This window comes from Rhopalosiphum maidis, chromosome 1 (genome assembly GCF_003676215.2).
Source record: "Rhopalosiphum maidis isolate BTI-1 chromosome 1, ASM367621v3, whole genome shotgun sequence".
Lineage (NCBI taxonomy): Eukaryota > Metazoa > Arthropoda > Insecta > Hemiptera > Aphididae > Rhopalosiphum > Rhopalosiphum maidis.
In genome coordinates, this window is record NC_040877.1 from 25,853,658 (window position 1) to 25,877,861 (window position 24,204).

Here is a 24,204-nt window from a genome sequence, read left to right on the forward strand (position 1 = left end):
GTCGTTGCGATTTATCTTCCGAACAGTTGCACGGAATGGCCAAACGAAACACATTGGAGAGGCGGGTCAGACGTAAAAGAAATGAAAAGGAAATAATATTCGTAAACATAAGTAATATCGTGAGATATTGATTAAAAATAAAACAGAACTGAGAAAGAAGGGTGAATAAAAAGGTGGCTATAAAAATATGTGTCTCACAAAAAAAAAAAAAAAGAAAGAAAGAAAGAAAACAATATAATGAAGAGAAAATAATGAATAAATAATATATTAATATATATATATATGTATAATGAAGATTGATTTCCTGGCATCCGCGAGCGGATTCCATCTGGCCGTTTAATTACCGTGTATTCAAGACGAAAAACAATGAAAAGGAAATTAATTCTCCCCGAAGACGACCGGAGGAGAACGAATACTGAACTTTGCTCGCACCGCCGTCGCCCTACCGAAACTTCGATTAAACTTCCTCGCATAATAGTACACACACCCATATATATACATATATATATATATATATCCGCAATCGGCAGACCGCCGCCGTTCCCGTTTAAAATGATACCAACGAACCAGACCTCACCGACTTCTCGTATATGTTATATACCAAATAACACAATAAATTATATTATCCACACGCACGCCACCGAAGACTGCTGCAGCTGTATTATATGAAAATCGCATTCGGATTGCATTTCGGTCGTAAATATTCATGCGCGCTCGCGCGTTAAACGCCGTCGTGACGCACGACCGAAATCGACGAAATAAATTTCGTACGATAAACACTGCGACGATATATATATATATATATATATATATTTATAACGCGATAATAGTGTGTTCGTGTACTATATATACAGTTGTAATTCAGTTTGTTCGAAAATATTGTGTTCGCGTAGTTTCCATAATTTTTACAATTATTATTAATCGTAGGTACGAGGTGACTCGATCGTTGTATAAAACTAAAACCTTTCGTCTTTGTTTCTTCTAGTCTTTTATGTCCATACGTTTTTTTTTTTTGTTATTGTTGTCATATGAGTGGCTTTGTAGGTTATATAGGTAAGTACAGTAGAAAAATAATGTCTAATTAAAAACTGTACAATTCAAGAGAACATAATATATAATATACCTCTCTATTTGGCCAACGATATTACTATTGGTGTTGATGAGTACTTTTTATTATTCACTCGGATCACTTTTGTTTTCGCTTTACAATCGAAAAAATATTTTGAGATGACGCGAGTAAAATGGTGTTTTGTTTTAATGAACACTCAGCCAAGCGTACAAGGTAAGGTGTTTTGTAGGTAGCAGGTATTATATTTTGTGATTCTGCGAGCTGTGATGATCTCGAGGTGGAAAATAAAGAATAAATATATATTCGCACAGCAGCCGGTAAAGCACACAAACAAAAGGACCATTGTCAAATCGACATCAGCGAACACCTCGGTAACATGAACATTATTGTTTTATGGCTGGATGATCGCCCGCGGCGTCTTGACACCATCTCACCGGTGTACAATGACGCGTACTTCCAATTATTATTATTATTATTATTTTTTTTTTCGAACACGGATAATACACTAACACACTAACCGATGTGCATCATCGACTTCCTGCTATTCCGGAGGACGGGTTAGGTCAACAAGGATTAAAAAGAAATGAAAAAAAATAACTAGGACATTCGTTTATGACCAAACAATGCGTGCCTAGTGTTATTTTAAGTTTTTTCTTTACTCGTTTTTTTTTTTGTTCGTCGAGAGAAAACTGTTAGCTAAAGATTATAATATAATTATTCAAATTGTTTTCTTCGATTGAGCGTACGTATTCGTTATTTTTCGTACTGTTTACTTTAATATACATCGGTAGGTTTACTGCATACGTATTGAACGCATCTTCGGCAAAGTTTTCACTATGACTTATGAAATTATTTTCTATAAGGTTTTATAAAGTTTTCCATTATAAAATTGTAATTTAGATATATTATTATTCTCTGAATATCTCTTATTTATTTTCCTAAATCTGCTACGAATACTATACTACAATGAACGATGATATAGTTGAACGTAGGTACAGAATAGTTTTTATTAACTACCCATTTAATATTGTAATGTTTATACTATTTAAATATTTTTGAGATTTATTTGTTTCAATATATTCCGAATGCTAATTAATAATATAATACCGATATTAAGGAGTATATTAATTTAATGTAAATCATTTCTATAATTTATGTAATGTATATTATATAATCTCAGTGATGTTGTTTTACTGTATCATGAAAATACTTACTAAGAAGTCTATAAATACATAATTCTTGAAGTATAAGTCTTATTATTTAAATACATATTATAGTGTATATTTAGTAAATAAAAGTCCCCTAAAAGTCTTTTTTAAAAAATACAAAAAATGAATGTCGGATCGTTGATTGGAAATCAAAAGAAAAGTTGTCTGTAGAATTTTACGTATTTTTTTGTTTTGTTTATTTTTCTTAGAAAAATCAGTTTTCAGAGATAAACTCCTAAGACATTTCGGATGTCATTCTCTACTCTATGCCACTAAAACGGAATAACGATTTTGAACGCTTCCCGCCTGAAGTCGGCTCGTGATGTTTTTAACAAACTCAGCCGACATAATAACGGCCGTGTGCAGAGCTTTCGGTTCATTAAAATCAAACTTTTCTCATTACCGGGCGTTTTAACTTTGTTAAGCTGTCGGAGAGGCGAGCGGCGAAGATAATAATAATAATAATAATAATAATAAAAAAAACCGTCACTCTTTAGTTCAATTTTTTTAAACGTCATCGTAACCGTGAAAAATACAATTTAATGATTTAATGATTCTGTTTTTTAACTATCTATATGTGGTATATTTGTTTAAAAAATGTTCTAAAATGTTGTCAATTATAATTTAATCACATTTTGAATAGTGTCGTATTTATATAAAGGTATAAATAATATGAATGAACTCTTTAAAAAAACGTTTCACGACACTGTAAACAAAAATTATGATGATAATGATGGTGATGATAATAATAATAATAATAAAATACTTTAGAATTGTAATTAAAATGTACGCAATATTGTCAAATAATACATTTTTACTCTGTTTAATTTTTCTCAGTCATTAATGTTTCGATATAAAACTTTTTAACAAAAAACACTTCTCAATGGTGATAATGATGTGTATGCCATAATTGTATATGTTTCAAAAGTATCTAAAATGTAATTCAATAAACAACTATGATTAAAAATATATTATGTTTAATAAGTAATTACTATAAAGAAAATACATAGCATTACGTCGCGTAAACTATCAACCGTGGATGAAAAATGGACGGTGAAAACATATCATGGCATCGTAGTCATACATGGGTGATTTGCATTCTTCGGTACTTCTTTTACATTTCCGTTACACATTATAGTGAATAGTGTTATTATATCGTGTTCAAAAATATTGTTTATCTTTTATTTCAATTATAACTGGAACGTTTTATTTGAGGTGGTCTACTATTAAAGATTCGTTTCTTTTAAAATAAACTCCACCGCCGCCGTATAGTTATTAATACTATATTATTAACTATTATTAGTAGAGTAGTAGCAATAAAAGTAGTGGTAATTGCACTTAACTCCGTATCTAATTACATTATGAAAGTCTATACACTAACGTTTTCCCAAATATTTTGCGGTTTCCTAGCACCCTCGACGCATTTTACTCTCCCTTAAATTAGCAAAACATAAAATTATTATGATCAAGTTTAATTATGATTCACGAGTGTTATTTCAGGCAAAAACCCTCCAATGATACTGTGGGAAAACGGGCCAGGCGATTTTTACATCAATTAAACGACGGTCCCTCGCTGTCGTAACTAATGGACTCGCTGAGAGTGTGATCCATGAAAGCCATCTACTATGGAGGTCTGTTCGACGCTAGTTGGAAGGGGAAAAATATAATATATATATTACGAGGTCGTCTTAACGATTTGTTTGACAAACGAGCGGGGAACGGTTTTTAAGATTATTTAATCTTAAATATAGAATATACTGCTGCGCTTACGAAAGAAGAAGGATGGAGATAGAACGAGAATGAGAGCGATTCGGCGGAGTTGTTATCATCGTGTCCCTCACGTTTAATTATAAAATCATTATCATCCACCCGGTATACACCATTAAAATCTGTCACGGGAGGTTTGAATATTGTAAAGTGTTTTTTTTTTCATGAAAAATATTATTAATGAACGAAGTACGGAAGGGGGGAGTATAGAACTGCTTAGTCCGGTTGAAACAAAAGACAAGGTCGGCACTGAAATTCAACACTCTAATATATTTTTTCGCTTGTCGACTAATCGGTTTAAATCAGTCTCATCTGACGGAGTTGTGTTACACCGCGGCGAAGATCCTCTCGCATCGCTGACTGTACTGGTCGTGCTCAAGGACTCTGTGGAAATGTAATTTCTCATTTTTCACTAAAATTAAATAAAACTGATTTTGATTATATGAAATCGAACTCTATTGCATTGTAAGAATCTATTTTTATTTAGATTAAATTAATATAAACAAAAATTATTGAATGAAAATCGAATACACCTATAACATACCAAATAAAGTTGTTATACTTAATATAGGAATTATCAATTTGAGATGTACAGTAATCTTTATATATTTAAAAAATATCGTATCTCGACAATATTTAATTATGTATTTATATTAAAAAGTTTAAATTATGTAAGGTGCGTAGTATTATTTTGTTGCCCGGTTTTCTTTCTCTTTTATGAGATTGACCTATCAGATTACTGGGTAAAACGATACCGACTGTATACCAGTGGGTAGTATTTTTTATTTTTTTTATGTTTTTTTTTTTTAAATAATATATACATTAGTCAAGTACAGTTTTTTTTTTAGATGTTATAGATATTCTAGAAAATAGTAAAATATTTTAAGCAGACAAATAAAAATATCATTATGTCTATATTAAATAAATAACTAGAAATAAAATGCAAATAGAATAACAATAATTTGTAGTAGGATATAATTTTTATTTAATGTTATGACGGGTGTTATCGTGTTGGATTTAAAATTATTAACGAAAAGAAAAAAAAATCGGAAGTTAAATTATAGTTTACCGACAGTGATACGAATAAACAATAGTGGTAAACTGGTGACTTCTATGGTATAATGGTTTTTAAGAATTTAAATCAAATCGATAATACAACGGAATCTCCAACAGTCGTATTTTCTCATTTTTTAAATTATATTTGTAAAGGGGAAACATAACACATGTATATACAATGAAATGACCCAATGAAAGACGAGGTCCCTGGAATATTGCTGGAAGTCGTAAGAACATCAATCTTATAAAGGACGTCTGTATGTGTGCTCGGGAAACTAAAATTACATGCCATTATATTATAAAAATAAATTATATTTAATATTACATAGACATTTGTTATTTTTTGTACTTAAAGAAGTCATATTCTGATAAATATATATGTTCTAATACAATATTTTATCATATTTTTATTAAATTATATAAGAGTTTAAATTTATTTGTTAAGATTTACACAATCAATATTATATCAGTTGAACATAAAGAAACTGAGGTAGAAAATAATAATTAGAATTTTGATTGATTTTTTTTTTTTAACTAAGATAATACAATAAGATACATGATGATCAGAGTTTCAATGAAAAAAATGAAATTGAATACCATTGTACATTATATGGATGATCATTAATGTTTAAGAAATTCTATAAGATTCATTTCAATCAAGAAAATTGATTTGTTGCACATTCATTGTCATCAGTACATCATCTTTTCAAAATTTAATGTTTAAAATAAATGATAAATTACTGCTGTTAAAATTTATAATGTATATCCCAGATGACATTTTTAGATATTATATATTACCCTGGAATTTAGAGTATATTTTATTGATATTAAATTTTGATTGAAACATAATTTTAAATAGACCGATATACGGTTTTTCGTTTCAACTATAATAAAAAATATTATGTACACTAATTTGACACAATATATGTATAAAAATATAAGACGACATACGTTGGGAGAAGGGCGCAGTTATAGTGACTTTGTAAATGTCACCCTTGGGATGGTTGACAGGCAATCAAAACACATACCTCCGGCCATTCACGGGTTACCGTCCGAAATCAACCCTTTTTGATTAGTGCTTCCTGACCAGGAGGTGGTTTATCGCACTTATACAGCGCTATTCACCCTGTCCACAGCACTACAGCTCGTCTTTTAGCCATTCAAAATTAACAAACCCCCGGGAGTCCACTTTCCGAGGATTAGTTGTTCGAGCGTAAATCCTGCGACACACGAATTTACAACGTAGGTACACTGACTTTACGCATAAACATTTTATTTACGAGACGTTTTCTGTGCTCAGTAAATTTATCCCCGTTAAACGCATTTATAAGCTATTATTATTTATTTAAATTTATTTTTTTTTATGATCACTGAAAGCTATGAAATCGATTTCGCGTAGTCGTGCGATGACGCTCAAAAAATTTTCTGACAAAGACGGATGATAACCGCCAAACTACGAGCTCGGTTTATTACAAAAGAAAAAAAACTGCTAGGACGGCGTCCTCCCGGATTTGAAAAATGAGTGTACCCCTTTATTTTTACTGCTTCTTTTTTTCCGCCATCAGCTCTGAGTTATTGCAAATGCAATATGAATTTGAGGATTTCAAGAGGCTTTCACAATAAAAGTTTCTTTTCCCATCACCGTTCCTCGTCTACAAAACCCTTCCATGCACCGCTCATATTGTCTTTAGACAATATTGTTCATATTGTCAATACGTAGCTTTGCTCGTATTGACAGTGTGAACTATAATAAGTTCTTCCGGCTGTTCTTTGTATTATAGATTCTGAGCGGAGCGATGAATGTATTGATTTTACACTGATGTGTGTGTATTTTTATGTCCATCATCTCCTTTTGGGACAATAAAAATGCTTCAATTTTCAAAAATGGGGGTTGTATCTGGTAGCAAAGTACGTCTAGTTAGTACTTCGGAAAGTCAAAACTTTAAAAGTAAAAAAAAAATACAAATTTTGAAAAAACGTGAATTTTTGACAAAATTAATTTTGTTTTTTTATGTAGCTCATAAACGAGAATTATCGTGGATACTTTGAATTGTTACCAACTGTTTATATTATTATTTTATATTTACGATCATATTTTCAAATATTTCAATTATTTTTGATCGATTCATAAACAACTAATTTTCAATTTTTTTTTTTAAAATAAATGTCTATAGAAAATTGATGGCCAAAAATTTTGAAAAATTAATACAAAATTCTAAATAAGTTGTTTTTATATCTGTATAAAATTGTTTAAAATTAATAAGCAACATTTTATTTGATAATTTTATATTAGAATAGTTTTACATTGAGATTGTTATTTTTGTATTATATATCAATTGTCTTTCGTGTTAATTTCAAAATCGTAGAAAATGTAAATTGTTCATGATAGTATAATATGTACCCTTACTTATTATGTATCCTAAATATTAATAGCTAACAATGTCAATTTGATATATTCGTGTAAGTTAATAAACGAAATAAATAATCTAAATAAATAAAAAGCTAAATTATATTTGACTGTCAGGTCGCCTTTTCAAATGTTAAAATAATATAAAAATTAACAATGTAATAGATTGCATCTTTTATCACGTGCCAGTATTAATGTATTGCGCTTATACTACTTGGCTAGTTTACTGATGCAGTCATATGATACATCATTTAAGTTTACAACAGACTAATGGATTTTATAATTGACTATCGGTTGAGTAGTAAAATAACTAAACACGTACATTTCAATTATACTCGTAAACACTTAACGGTATTATGGGCTTATTTTAATTACCAAGTGAACGTACCATGCCTTTATTAAAATAAAATCATACTTCGGTGGAATAACTTGACGTGCGAAATGTATTATTAGGTTCTACTAATCATAATAACAATTATTATTGCTAATAAATTACCGTTACAATATAAATAATAATATTTGCTTTGTTTGACCGAAGAATGAATTCAACATAAATCAAAAAGGGTGCGTTGAAATCGTATTTGCATTTTGATGAATAACGCAAAATGTCTTTATTTTAAAATCCTATTTAGATCCGAAAAGTTGAGAAACAAAAACCACTCACTTTTTGGCTTATAAATGCTCAAAAATACAATAACAATATATAATTATAATATAAAACGTTGAATTTTCGATTGTCGTTTTTAATAGAAAACGAAGACTTGTAATAATGGGGAACGCAAAACAGACAAGTGGCTGTTAAAGAGCTTAACATGGACCGAGGGGTCGTAGAATGTGCCTCCATCGTATGTTTGTTTTTCAAGTAACTATAAGGGTAAACAACATTGGTCCCGGCGTTAAAAGCCTCGAGTCGTCGTTGTGTTTAAACGTTTTCTCGGGGCAACAAACATGAGATATTGCTCGGGTCACTAATTCTTGTTCCGGGCCTTTTATTCAGTAATAGACGAGAAATGCACCGCTGACAATGCCCCGTTCATTTCCTCACTATATAACTCACCCCCTCTAAACCAAATACATGTTTATATATATATATTTATTCTCTCATTGGCAACGATAGAGGAAAAGGGTTGGGAATAGTCAGAAAATAAATAACAGCTGTACACGTTATTAGAAACAGTAAAGTGTGAGGCAAAATTCCATCGTATTCTATGGAAGAAAATCCCTTTTATTATTTTCCATGCATTTAAATTAAACTGTTTTCACCCGGAAAACTACATTTTTCGCACACCATAGGCTTACCATGCAATAGTAAGCTTCTGTTGATACTTTACAGCCCTCTTACTTCTGTAAAGACTTTTGTAGAGCTACTCATAAACAACTGTGTTTATGGTGCGAAGGTTATAGTGTTCTCCATTTCTTTTAAAGTGATCGTACAAGAAATGCATTGTTCAACAAAAATTATTTAAGTAACAAAAATTATGTAACAGTATTTAAAAAGAAAAAATTCTATCAAAAAGTTGTCTGGAAATAACGTTAAAAGTTAATATTTTTCCTCGTTCGAGATATCTATAGCTTTAATTTTAAAACAACCAAATAAAACTATTTTGTTGATTTATTTTATTATAATTTGCTTGGAAGTTGTTAGTTTTAAAAAATGAAAATCAAAGGATATAGATTGCAGTTATATTAAAAGAAAGTCATATTGTTCACGGTAGAGCGTACCATAACGTCGTTGAAGAATTTTTTTTATTATTAATAATATCTACGAACAAACGCCGGACAGCCGGGTTCCGCTGTATTGCACACAACCGTCCATTTCGTAATTAAAGGAAGCAGGTCGGTCTCGTATTGCATTGATCACTTGCCACGCGAACCCGTTTGCCAATTATCGTGATTGAGTTCTCTGGTAAACGGGCGGAGCCCCTTTAGATCGCAACACTATTATATATCACCACAGCCACAATAACAACAAAAACAACAACAGTAATAATAGTAATAAAGTAGGTACATCGTTTAAGGATGCTGTACGACGATCGTATTAACTAAATCAACGTACTATATCTGGGCACTTCCTAAGTTTGACGATAAGTGAAAAGCTTCTTGGAAAATATATGATGATTAGATACACATTGTTTCTTCATTGTTGTCCCAACTTTATTCTATGGTAAAAGAAAAACTGTTATTGATCCATCGGTTTCGAGTTGGTCAAAATCGCTATTTTTTTCTTTATTTTAATGCACGTAGGTTGTACGTATTTGTGAATCGAATCGATTCAAACGTTATAAAGTGTTTTAGTCGGAAATATTATATTATGACATATTCGCCGGGGCCTATTAATAATGAAGTACGCGCCATATTGTATAATCAAGTAGTGATAACGTGACATTTTTGTTCTGTTATTCGAAAAGTACGGTCGAGCTTAGGCCTTACACAATCGTTTTGTGACTTCAGTACCTTATTATCTTTTATTTTTTATTTAAAATACAACGTTTTCTTTGCAGGAAAAGCGAACCGAGCGTACCAACCGTACCAGCATCGCGGTGACAGCAGCGACGGGGAATGTGACGAAGACACTGCCGAGTTCCAGCCCAACCGTCATCAACACAGCTTACAGCACCAGTATCATCGGCACCGTAGGCCGAACCACACATACCAGCAGCCCGGTGCTCTGCTCAACACCGACACCAGTGGCACGTCAGGAAACTGTTCGGACGCGACGCTCACAGATTCGGAACTAGCGTTCACCAGGGACGCGACTTTGCAACTGCACGACGGCGGTAAGAGCGACGTTTTTGTTTCCGTTTCATAGTCATAAGATTGTTGTAACCTAACATTCAATCGGCCCCAGTGGACCAGCGGTTCACAGATCAGTACGAATCATTTCCCGGGTTGGTCTTGGAATAAGCAATTATCCCCCCTCCCGAAATGATTTACGATCAAAATAACGACGGCGTTTTTCCAACGTTTCGGATACGATGCTATTTTCAATTTCAAGTTTAATACCAATACTCATATGAATAAATATGTTACTATAAAATAATGTGACGAGAGTATGCATAATTTATGTTCCTTTGACTAGTAAATTGACATAATGAGCTTTTGACATAAAAATATTTAACGTTTTGGATTCCTTACCGTGAAATATTCATATACATATATAAAGAGCTATACAAAGCTATAGGAGGTACGTCGTCTGTTTTTAATTTTGTGGATTGTTTTGTTTTTACTTTTTGCTGCCTACATTTTTCAAACCGAATCTGACGCGCAGATAATTTTGAATAATATCCAGTGAACACTGCATATTTTTTCTTTCTGTAACTACGTGTACTGTGTATAGCTAGTATTTTTGTCGTGTTGTCGGATTTTTCTTATTTTTTTTTCTTACGAATAATGGTCGTTTTTCAAAATTAGCGACTACTGTCGTCCCCGCCAAACAACGAGCCAATAAGATTTATGTGCGTTTAAGAGTCGTGACGAAAACCGTGGGCGAGCGGAGGGTGTCCCTCTTGGGACTACTCCGAAATGGTAAAAGAAACATAGAAAAAACCCAACCTCGAGAATATCCAAACACACTTGTTATCAAAACAAATTGTTCCTCCATTATGGCTACGAATAATAAGACATTTATTACGATTCGCTCACAGTTAATTTTTGTTCTGCTGTGCTTGTTCGTCATTTCTATATAGTCCAGAGAACGCTATTAGTACCATTACTAAAGTTATAAAATAATATTATATTATAATACAATGTCGTCGGATGTGCAAATATTTTTTATTTTGATTGGTAATCTTTAAATGGTTCCGTTCATTTTTTATCTAATAACAGTAATAACTATATTACTATTTAGTGCAAATTGAAATAAGTGGACAAAGTAAACCATCAATCAATTCAATATTCTATATTAATATATTCATTATACACGTGTTCGTATGTATGCGTGTTGTTCATTAGGTAATTATAATTATTCTGCGGTGCTTTTAGAACGTTTATACACAGAGCCTTCGATGTAAAATATCCAATACGCTTTTAACGTGATTAACGATCAGACCGGGATATTATTATAACATGCTTTGCGGAAGGGGTGGTAAGAAAATGCATAATGCTAATACGAAATACAACTATACTATAATATAATAATATACAACATACCGCTACCAGCAGCAGTGGCGGGGTAGAATATTGTGTTTGACCGGCGTCCATCAATTAGGGGAAATTGATGTAAGCGCTCGCGCCGTCCGTATTATTCCACTGGGCACCGTGTACATATTCACTATGGTATAATACATTAGATATGATAACTGGAAATATCCGATGCCGATCGGTATTGTGTGTTGGTGTGTGGACTAGCGGTAGGGGGTGGGAAAAAGAGAACGGTCGACCAACCAATGTAGTAAATCAGGTAAATTAAATTGTTGTATGAAATATTAATATAATATCGTTAAAAAGCTTCTAGTCAGCAAACACGAGTATACGATTTAATAATAATAATAATAATAATATGTATAAATGGAACGGTACTGCGTACACTCAGTACATCTGCAGCATCTAAAAAGTTAATTAAAAATGCTTAAAGTTTAACCTAATAAAAAGTACTTGATTATCGAAAATGATACAGTTCTAGCGCTTACATTATTTACTCCTCGAGAATGTAATAATATGTTTGAAGCTTATAGCAAGGTTTAATATGTTATTTCATAATTTATTTTTGACAAGACATTTTCCGCTTCCATCGATAAGTAGATTAAATGATAAAATCATGAAACTTACTAGCACTTTAAAACACAGTTTATCATTTTAATTAAAGATTTAATTTTATAATAAACCATAAAAATTTTACATTTTATACTTTCACAGGAAAATAAAATTTTTGTGTAGATAAAAACATTGTATTTCATTCAACGTACAATTACTTAATGAATCCCCTTTATTCCTTTTAATGATCGTTTAAAAAGTTACTTTAATATTGTTATTATTATTGTTCAACATATATTTTATACCTTATATTATAATTTTTAATTAAATTATCCCCTTCGTAAATACTAAATTTTAAAATGTAAGTACTATATAATTGTGTATAGGTATAACTAAGAAATACTAATAATTTAATATTACAATTTTAATTTATCGAATATTACAGTTAATATAATAAAATAATTTTCAAAATAGATAGAGTAGGTAATCCAAATCAAGTTTTAAATTAGTCTTTAATAATATTAATTTAATTTATCCTAATATAATACGTAAAATCCAATTTTTCATAAATTTGTTTTACTGTAATATTAGTACACTAATAAAGATATAATATACCTATAGGCAATAGGCACCCACATATACTCGTACAATACATATACATAGTATTTTGATTTTTCACTAGAAAATTTGTTTGTTAAGCTTATTTTTTTTTACATGGATATTATAATGATTAACTTTTAAAGTTCATGGCCAACAAATAGCGGCTGTCCATTCGGACTTTTTTATTGCATAATCTCTCGTTGTTTGTTTTTCTTTGAGAAAGTTTTATCCCCTTTTCTTGATAATTTTTTCACAGGCGAGTAAATCCTGTTCTTCTATTCTGTTATTCTTCCCGTTGATATTAAATATCATTATAATGTAATGTTTTCCGCTTAAACTCATTCGATACAAAACATTCGTCGTATGTTTTTATTTCTCATTGAATTTTCTCCGCCGTATCATAATAATTTTTCAATGAAAAATAACGAGGAAATACGCTGGAAAATTAGGATATGTATAATAATATTGGCTGAATACGGCATATATACGAATTCAATGGAGTTTTATAAGTACTCGGTCAGTGTAAAAAGTTCTGTAAAAGTTTAGCTGTTGTTTATGTAACGTAGTAGTTATCTTTACTTTTAATATTAAACATCTTAGTTTAATTCTAAATTGAACTCGCCAAAAAACATTATTCGGACTACATGGCGTATTAGTTTAAAACGTAAAAATATGATATGTCTAAATTTATTATAAAATACAATAAATCCATGTAAAATAAGATAATAAAAATTTGATAACTAATTATTTCAATTACTTCAATCGGCTCAGTAGTCAGTACCTACTATTAATTTAATGTCACATCGTTGACTATGGGCAGAATAGTAAAATAAAAGTACTTTGCTTATTTTAATTGATAAAAATACATTCTGAAGGGTAAGATTATATAATTAATATTTAATACACACGTATATAGAATACAAATTAAGTATAAAAGTAGAAAATAGTTAATTTAGTCTGTATATTAGGTTTTACAGTTTTGTAATTAAATATAATTAAATTTACTTAAGGTATAAGACAAGGGCACATTTGTTTGAAAACCATGAAATATTAACTTCTATACGAATATATTACAATATATATTTTATATATACCTACTATAATATGTATAAATTGTCATAAATTGCATTTATAATAATATTGTATTAACGCAAATAATTGATAGGTAAATTGAAAACCGCTAAAATTATATTATAGATTGTATAGCAAATTACTTAAAAGGAGTTCCCTGTTAAAATTGATTCAAAAGCTTTTATGCTATACCAGTAATTTTATGTTATTGGTTAGTAAGTTAAACACGACGGAAATAATATAGATATAATTCAAAATCAATTATTAATGGTTGATACTGTTGCTCATAAAAAAATGTGTGATTATTCAAAAGTTTTTTTAAGGCGTAATACACGATGTACTTTTTTCAATTTAATTTGTTTATTTATAAATTTAATAAAAACAGCCACGATGAATGCCCATAATGTAGACAGTTCGATATTATCATAAGGCTGGAAAGAAATGAAGTATACTTTTGGAAAGGTAAATTGAAATAAAATTCATAATATTTATTTCCTAAATATAATGGGTCAAGTTTGACTATAAAATTATCAAACATACTAAAACAAATATTTAAATGTCTACATTTCGTTATGAAATATTATCCTCACTTTTGTTCGATATGACTATATGCATACAATATAATGAGACATATGATAATATTGTAATAAATGGTAAATATCAGAGGGGTAAACTGGAATGGAACAATAAATATTTTGTTCATTTCCGGTTCAGTCAACCAGCTCAAAAACGACAATTCGGGGGATTTAACACACGTTTGTTTTACGGCATTTAAAGTCATTTGTGTTTCACAAATTTTAATGGCGCGGCCGACACGCGACCTAAAATTTTGAAAGAGTACCACGAAGTGTTTGGACTGATGCACACGAAGATAGTAATCAATCTTTTTCTCGGTTTTAGCCCACACAAGCATTATGTCTATCTTTTCTGTAAACAGCGACGGATAAAAGAGGTTTTTCCTGATAGTAGTGTCTATATACACTTACATTATAAATAAATAAACAAAATGGAATACTATTTTTCATGAACACGGTTTGCGGTAAGCACAAGTGATGTATATGGAAAAATCCAAAACGTTATATTACGAAGAAAAAAACAGTAGGTACACAGCTTAATGGCTGTGAATCTATTGCGGACGTTGATAATCGAGTGATATACTGACATATGCATAAATATTTCTGAAATATGTATGATTAAATAAAATTGAGGAATAATAGGAATAAACCATTACATTTTCTAACCTAACATTTTTATTTATTTAATTAATTTAGAAAAAAAATATGACTGTATAAATAAAACTGAATTTAATATTTGATAAATATTGACTTGAATTTATACCACTTAATTTTTATGAAAAGTCAAGTAACATTAAGCTTGATAATCTGATCCTGTTACTTGATTTTATAATGTACTTTGGATTTTTAAAGAAAAATGCTTGAGTCTATTTATTTGTATCCGAGTACATAAATCTTGATTTTTTTTTCATATTGGTATAAATAAGGCTGATAAAAAGTTAGCGAAATTAAAAAAAAAAATAATGATATTTTGCCAGCCGATATTCTGGGAATTACGTTTGGAGAAAAAAATCACAAGGTCTTACATCATTTTCTATTTAAAACTAAAATCCAATTTCATAATTGGAATGCACGCAACCACCGACAAATGAGCCATTGAACCGTGAATATTTATTTTATTAGCCCGGCTTCGATATTATTCCCTTCATATGGGCTTTTACGTAGATTATTGTGTTATACACCATGCGTGGGATTGGGGAGGGGGAATAGAAGTCGGTGGGCGTCTGTCACTTTGAGCTACGAGCTTATCTCGCGAGTTCAAAGCTCCGGAACTCTCTCGCCCTATCAATTTCACAGCGCGTCCCCTATTAATTGGACCGGCGGCTCGTCCATTATTGTGCGCAACCCCTTGCTCGATCCTTTCAAAAAGATTCATTACTCGAAGATTTTATCGCTGGGATTAATGCGCTGAGTTTATTTCATTTCACACAAGCCCGCACACACTCGCACACATACGCATATGCATTATGTCTTGATGTTCTCTTAAGACGAGCGCACGTCTTAACAAAGCTCTATCCGTATCGTGACAGTACAGGATTCATAATATTTATTATTATTTATTTCTAATTTCTAATATTATTATTTATTTATAATTTCTCATATTATTAATTATTTATAACTTCTAATACTATCGTTGTCTGTCACCTAATAATATTATTATCATGTCCAAATTATTTAAACACTGTAAACATAGTAGACCATAGCGGACGAGCGCAGACAGTCGTGAACGTATTTTGGTACACGACAAAGCAGAGCTTTCGTCAAAGACTTAGATTAATGAAAATCCTTTATCGATGATTATATTTTATAATTCGTTACAATACAATTAGAATACTAATTAATACTTTGTCAAAAGTATACAAGCTGGTTTTCATAGCGTCCATTTCGCCGCATAGAATGAGCTTACAGCCATCATCCTCACGTACCGAACTAAGTTCTTACGTTAACTTGACCGGTATGCGTAGTACAGCTGTAGTGACTTTGTTACTATTGTTGTGCACTTGTGCGTGACTAGTGGTATTGCGTGTCACGTGCGTTAAACGTCATAATTCTTAAAAGTCACGATCATTGCCCGTGAGGTTGGTGCAAATATAGTTCAGTTTGACCAGCTGTTAATAAGGGTGCTGGGGCATTTAATTGCTAGTTTACCTGGTAGAGGGGTGTATTTTGTGTTATCTAAGTCCTTGATATGGCTCACTGGGGTTGTCATTGTTTATTATTTGTGCTAAATATAAGCCAAATTAGTGGTTTATGCATGTTAAGTACTTGGTAAATCGATATTTCCGTTTTTATTTATATTGAGACGATTTTTAAAAATAATACGAAATACTTATATTTGTATATATGGTAATGGTCACGCATATATACTTCGCTAAATATTTTAAAATGTCGGATGTTCCATTTATTCCATTACATCTATAGTGACGTATTTTATTTAATATGAAAAAAGGGGGTTTTATATTTTTTATGAATTATTTGGATTTATACCACACGAGTGGATAGTCGAGGGTTTATCATTTTAGAGTTTAGACCAGAAGGGGAGCCAGCCTATAATACCTCCTAAAACATAACTACTCAATACACCAAATCATTCATAAAAACGAGCTTAACCGTAAACCACAACCAATATTGGGGTTCATATATTTTTAAAGTTTAGTAAATTGCTTCTGTGCATCTCTTTCGTAAGTATATTAGCAAAGCAAAAATATTGCATCCATGAACGTTAGATATTCTCGTGTATCATTACATAGAATATATAAGTATATGGTATAAATAATATAGTTCCACTTTTAGTGATTTGCTTTGTAGGCAAGAGTTAAGTATAATATCTAAATCTAACTTACATTTATACAATTTTGATGTACATTGAAAATTATGAAGTTTTATGGTAAATTATCCCTACGTACGTACTCGTCATTATTATATCGCTATAGTTGAATGTCAATAATTTATGGAAACCATAATGCGGTTATGTCCCGTAAAAATGTGGGACATACTCATATGAACTGTTTAGAAAAAAAAATGTAAATAAAATTAATATGTTATGAGTGTGTTATAACTATTGTGACATACATTTTGATTAGAGATAATTTGTTTATAAAATTCTGGTGAGAATTGTGGGCGTTTGTATTTTGGACTTTAACGAATTTACGTCTTATGCTGTCTTAGTGTCTACAATAATTTACATTTTTATTTCATCTATATGTTGTATATACGCATATATATGTATATATATATACACTCACATTCACATTGTTTCGTAAAAGTTAAAAATAAAAATTGTAAAATGTTGACGACTTTAAAGTTACATGTGGGAAAAATGAAAAGTTTTTGGCAGATGGTTCTTACTCACGGGCTTGACACGGAAGAAGCATTTGCTAGATATTTGATGTTGCTATCCAAAGTTTTAATTTTCTTTTTCTCCCATAACCCACTCGAGTTCCTACGTCAGAAAACGTTAACTCACGCAATACATATAATATGTGTGTTTATATTTAGGATTCGGGGTTTTCAAAGCCCAAGGGTCCCTAATTAAACGCCGTGGCTCATTAATCCGGTCACTAAACCTTATTGGCCTCTTAATAACAGAGGGCGCCTGAAATGGTGTGTATGTATGTGCATGTGTATATGAGTGGAGGAGAGGGTGCAAGACAGGTAGGCCATTTAGTTCAAACAATATTGTTACTAATTATATACACCGCGGGGAGTGGGTTTTCTGTGGACGATATGGTTTTGTTGAAATACCATTGATTATCTTAAAATTTCACATTATTATTTTCAAATTGGAATTCCATTAAAAAACACACAATATTTACAATATTATAATTAAAAAGACCAACTCAACACTTTACAAGCGTAGAGATTCGCGAGAAACTATAACGGTTTTAGTAACTTATATAGCTTTTATACTGACCTAATCGATTAAAAATAAACCAAAGCATTTTTAATTTTGTGCTGACATTAATACTAAAAGTAGTATTTCTGCACATTGATCATGTATATATATATATGTAATATGTATGTATTATAAGTATCTATTAATCGATGTTCACATACCGTTATGAAGTGTTAAAACGGTTTATAATATTATTCAATGTAGTTTTAATTCTCGATTGAAAACAATGCAAATAGTTGGTATTAAAGTTGTAACAGTTAATGTAAACTCACAAATTTTTAACGAAGTCGTGTTCATCGAAATAGTGTTTTATTGTGATATGAGTGCATGACTCGTGTGCAACGATAATAACAATTTTGAATTACACCGCCGTGTGGATTCATGATACTCGATCAACTGGTTCGAAAGGAATAGTTAATCGTTTTAAAGCGCACAATCGATTGATTCAACGATGCACAGCGGCGGCGATCGGCACTAAATTGGATCAGACAGATGAGTCCTCACCAGACCGGCGATCCGCTCAAAACAGCAGACGACAGATGGGAGGGGGATGGGAAACCAACTAAAAAATCAGATAAAAAAACGTCACCCCTGTCTCCTCCCACACGTTCACTTTCGATCGGGTCGCGCGGCTCTGATGTAAAACATTCGAAACTCGGTTGACGGCGGCCAATATGCGCTCGGGCCGATTGTCATTTAATTGGCATATTCTCGTGCACCGCGAGTACACGTTATAAAATAATATACACATATTACCACCGCATCGGCCGGCTGTACGACCCGGAACCGTGCGTAGGAACGCTCAAATGTAGTATATTGTAAAGCTCGGTCAGCCGATTATTCAAAAGCCCTAATCACTCTCCACCCCGCACCGACGTACAAACGCGCGCGCTCACACACACCCGCAAGAATTATAGGCGCTCGCCCGCCAGTGGAAACGCTGACACTGATCCCGAGTCTGCACCGGTGCGTGCGTGCGTGCGTGTGGGTGTCACGGTCCGGCGAATCGCGGGGATCGTTATTTATACGCATCGTTATATTGCACGCGCACTCACACTGTCTGTACGGGCGCCTGTAAATTTGCAACGATATAATAACGTACATTTAAAACCGTACGCGTCGCGTATATGTACACACACACACACACACACACACACACACACACACACACACACACACACTATGTTGTTATACGCGTATGTATTTTGCGTTCCCGCGCGCCCGCCACTGATTTACTGTTTTGTTTTTTTGTTTTCGTTACGCGTATACTCCGTATAGAGGTACGCGTGCATGCAGTAGGTGCTCGCATGCGCGCCGCCCGTTTATGATACGGCGTGTGTTATATATTACGAACCGCCGTCGTCGTTCATCCCGCCGCCCCTATCGTATACACTTTTTTTCGCGCCGATATTTTTTTTTTTTATCCCGTTCGCATCGCTTCCACAGGTCTCCGGGATTACAATATCATATATATTATGGAAAAAAAAAAACGAAATAACGCTGATTCGCCGTCGCAGTTATACGCGCGCGGTATTGCGCCGCATGAGATACAACGCGGCCGGTGTGCGCTTCCGGCAGTTTTTCCCAGACCTAATCCTAGGACGCTCACCGAATTTGTGTTTTGATCGCTGTAAATTTATTTGGAATTATAATTCTATCTATGTACACATGACCGGTGGTCCCCCGCGTCGTAAACAGTAACGCCCTGGCCAAAGCGCATTAAAATACTTTAATCCGCCATATATCGACGTTTAACTGCGGAAACACATCTGTAGGAGGGTAATACTATTATGATATTAGTATTTATTATTATTATTATTATTATTTCGGGGGGCTGTTATATTATTATTGCTATATTATGAACACGACCTCGTTTTGGGACGCGGAGCTTCTATCGCTGGCGTTAAAAATAATGTCTTGTTTACTCATCCGTCAGATTGGTCTAATACGATTCGACGCTGTGGACTGCGAGTCACTGCAGTGTGCGCAGAGGGATGAGACGTGTTTTTCTTCTTTAAGCTACTCCTCCCAAACACACCCCCTCCCTAACCGATATCGTACCCTTTTCCACCAGGGGTGCCTTTGTGTGTTGTTGTTTCGTCGGTGGTTGGTCGTTATCTCCGGTCGGCAGCCGCCACTTCCTCCGCCGACACGATCAACGTGAGCTACGGAAGTGTACAGTATTTTTTTTGTTTTTTTTACTCTCCCCAAAAACATCGGTCGCGACGGTATCGCGCCACTGCTCCTGTCCATTTGAAATTGTTTTGTCACGTTTCAGAGTTTCACCGCCCACGATAATAATAATGTATTGTACGTTTCGTATCTGTGTGGCGTGTCCCCGCGTTAATTGCTCCGGCGGAATAATACCTGTCTACATAAACAAATGACGTGCGAATTAACGGCGAGCGTACATATTATGACCAGTGTGCCATACGTATCTGATACTAATACATATAATAACGACATGTATCTATTAAAATGATAAAATCGTTATTATTACGTTAGTTGTATGTATTTTAATTTGTGTGTGTGTGTGGTGTGAATGGTGTTCGCCTATTACCGAGAGAATACAGTGTTTATCAACTGATTATGATGTATCGTATTGACAGGAATAGCGAGGGATTGTCGGTTAAGTTAATTATTACGCGTGTAACGTTATGTTTGTATCTGTTGTTTGATTTAAAACAAACATTATTAACATGATTTCAAATATAAAATAGTAAAAACGGCGGTGTGACCTATTATTATTTCGTGTAAAAATCTACGATACAGGTTGATCGAATTCCCACTTGTATTTAAATGAAATAGCGGGAAAAAATTAATTTGTACGAAAAAAACCAACCCTCTGTGGTCCTCCCCAGTCCCTCTCGAAGGATCGCTGCCGTTACCGTATAACGTGTTCATAAAAAAACGTTTCGTGCAGTGTATGAATATCTCATGTACATGCGTATACCGGGAACCTATCCCACGCATTTATATGTGTATATATAATATATATATATATATGGTATGTGTGTATGCGTGAGTGTGTCTTCGAAGGGTCGCCGTGATTTATGAAACGTCTAATCGATTCCGGTCGTATACTCCAGGGTTTCGAATCGAACCTCTAACGCGGTATAATGTGCGTATACGAGGATGGTGGTTCGATTTTCCAATGCTATTATTTTTTATTTTTCGTTATTCCCTCCTGCTCTCGACTATATATAATAAAATATATACATATATGTATATGTATATGTATATATATTTGTGTGTACATTTGTGTGTGTGTGTGTGTGTGTGTGCGCGTGTATATGTGTCTTGGTTACGCAGTCTGCAGATGATTAACAATATACGTCAACCGAGACAAATTCAAAACCGGAGCGTGTAGAAGAGTTCTCTGTTCGGCAACCCCTTGTGAATTTTATAAAGGGTTGTTACTATGTATATTTCCACAATTTGTGTTTGTGTGTGTGTATATATATATATGTATAAGTTCGTATGTACACATTTGCTCACTCTGTATCTCTAACTCTCTATCAGCTCGTGTAGCATATATACGCACAGCAATTTGTTAATGGATATAGTGCTCTTAATTTTCCCTCCATATCTGCTGATATTTAGACACTCCAAAACACACTGTTTGCGTTGGCACTGCATGACGTGTATTCGCCGCTATCATCCCACCCCGCAACAACTGCAGATCATCATCGCGCACGTATATCCCTCCGTGTACACACGGTGATACATTACGCGCGTAAACAACAAGGGTATTATTATATCGAATACCACACGAATTTTAAAGACAATATAAAGTGTCTCGTAAGTTGTAACAGCAGCCAAAACGAGACTATAAAAACATTTCGGTACTTGTGCAGTCGATGAAAATAAACTTTTCTAGATTTCATAAAATAAAATACATTTTAAGACTTGCCACATAACGTATCATTGTAAGAATTTTTAAACTTTTATTTATCTCAAAATGGTTTTACAAATACTCGTTATTAGAACTAATTGTGCCATAAACTTTCGACGTTTATCGATGGTTTACGCACTGATTTATACTACATTACGTTTGCTTCTTTCGTGTTAGGCGTTGTCGATAATCAGTTCAATATTTATTACCCATCTCGCTCTTTCCGTATGCGAATTTCAAAGTACATATATAACGATTTTTACTAATAAAAGTTTGTTTTTATCAGTATTAAGAGATAGGTTAATAACATCTATGATTTCGTTTCATGTTTTTATCATCGTGATGAGCAAACTATTTGAAAATGTTTGGGTGTAGTCAATGAGTGGTGATTTTTTTTCGACACGAAAGTCGTGAGAAGCGCTTTTAATATCCGACACACGTCACCAGCTGGGGAAGAATAAACGCTGACGACAGACCCCGTGGGTCGTTATTATTGGCCCGGTGTCAAAATTTCAAACCACGGCAGTGCGGAATAGGTAAATACCGAAAGGTCAAACATAGCACGAGTAACTCGGATGGCATTTTGAGAGGGTGACATTTGTGAGTGTACGTAGTGGCAGGAGGAAGGGGAGGGGTTTAAGAGAAGGTGCGTCATTAGAGAGCAAAGGCCGTGGCTAGGACGTGATCGAGTTGTCAACGGTTTTCGGTCAAGTCGTTAAGACGGTGACTGAGTTCCACCCCTATCCACACCGTCCTTTTCTACTTCCTGTTTTCTATCCGTACGCCTTTATATATCCTTTTATAACCAGCTGGCCTAACGAACCGGCAACTGGACGACAAGAACGAAATTCCCTTTGTAAGAATACATATACACACACGCTCGCGCGCGCGCGCGCGTGAGCTACGTACACATTAAAAAGAATAAACCGACACGACTCATTGGACAGTTGGGGTTCATTATGCAACAACAAAGCAATTTTTTTTCTTTTTAAAAATATTTCTTCTCTTCTCTGCTCTTTATTGAACTTTTATAAAATCTGTATTAACAAAATTTCATCATTATTTTAACGATGAAAATAATGGACATAAGATTATTTCCGTGATGAGGTAAAATTATCAACAAGTAACTTTTAAAGATACGACTATGCATAATTATTATTATTAGTATTATATTTTTAATTCATAATAAATTAGAATAATTTCGTTTAAAATTGAACTGTTTTCGTTGCTTACATATTAGATTTGTCATTTACTATTCAGGAGGATATAGATGAAAGTAATTACTAAATCTAGTAATATATTTTAATCACAATTTTTGTATAGTGAACCATGTGTTCATGTACTGGTTGAAACAAAGTTTGTCATCCTGTGCTTTCTTTTCATTTAATACAAAACCAGATTGTGTATATGCAAATACTTTGAGAAAGTAACCGGGCGTTTTCTTCTTAAGCACCTAACGCTCGAGGGTTATCATAGAGACGTGATGTGCATTATACGGGATTAACAAACGAAAGCGGAACGTGACGTACCCAGATTGAATAAATGCAACTTAAAAAACAACCAACCATAAAGTTTTCGACCAAATGTTGAGACCCTGAAAAGCCTAAGTTCAACCGTCTTGAACGATACATACTATGTATTCTTGTCCTTTGTCCAGCACATTGTTTAAATCGGAAATAAATTGGAAAACTTTTATCCATCGTGTACAGAGTATGACAAAAGAAGGCTGAAAACTTTTTTAATTCGTTTAAATTCGTCAACTGAAATTTGGAGACAAAAAATTGGACATAACAAACTTATAATCTTATTTTATACCTACTGAAATGAATTGCACCTATACACTTTACAGTGGAAGTTCTATTACAAATAATTACATGCATCTATTTAGATTTTAAAAAATATGTTAATTTACTATAAAAATATACAGACGTATATTTCATTTAAAAGTCGATAATTTCTATTTCGTGTG

General features: G+C 33.0%; 1 protein-coding gene across 4 annotated transcripts in view; it reads left to right on the forward strand.

Moving 5' to 3' along the window:
• Nucleotides 1-24,204, forward strand: part of LOC113548785 (teneurin-m) — a 68,051-nt gene that overhangs the window by 23,781 nt on the left and 20,066 nt on the right. For all 4 annotated transcript variants that reach the window (XM_026949847.1, XM_026949849.1, XM_026949850.1 and 1 more), the window contains exon 2: nucleotides 10,009-10,284. In XM_026949847.1, coding sequence (XP_026805648.1) covers nucleotides 10,009-10,284 — 276 coding nt within the window. The remainder of the gene's footprint in view (nucleotides 1-10,008; nucleotides 10,285-24,204) is intronic.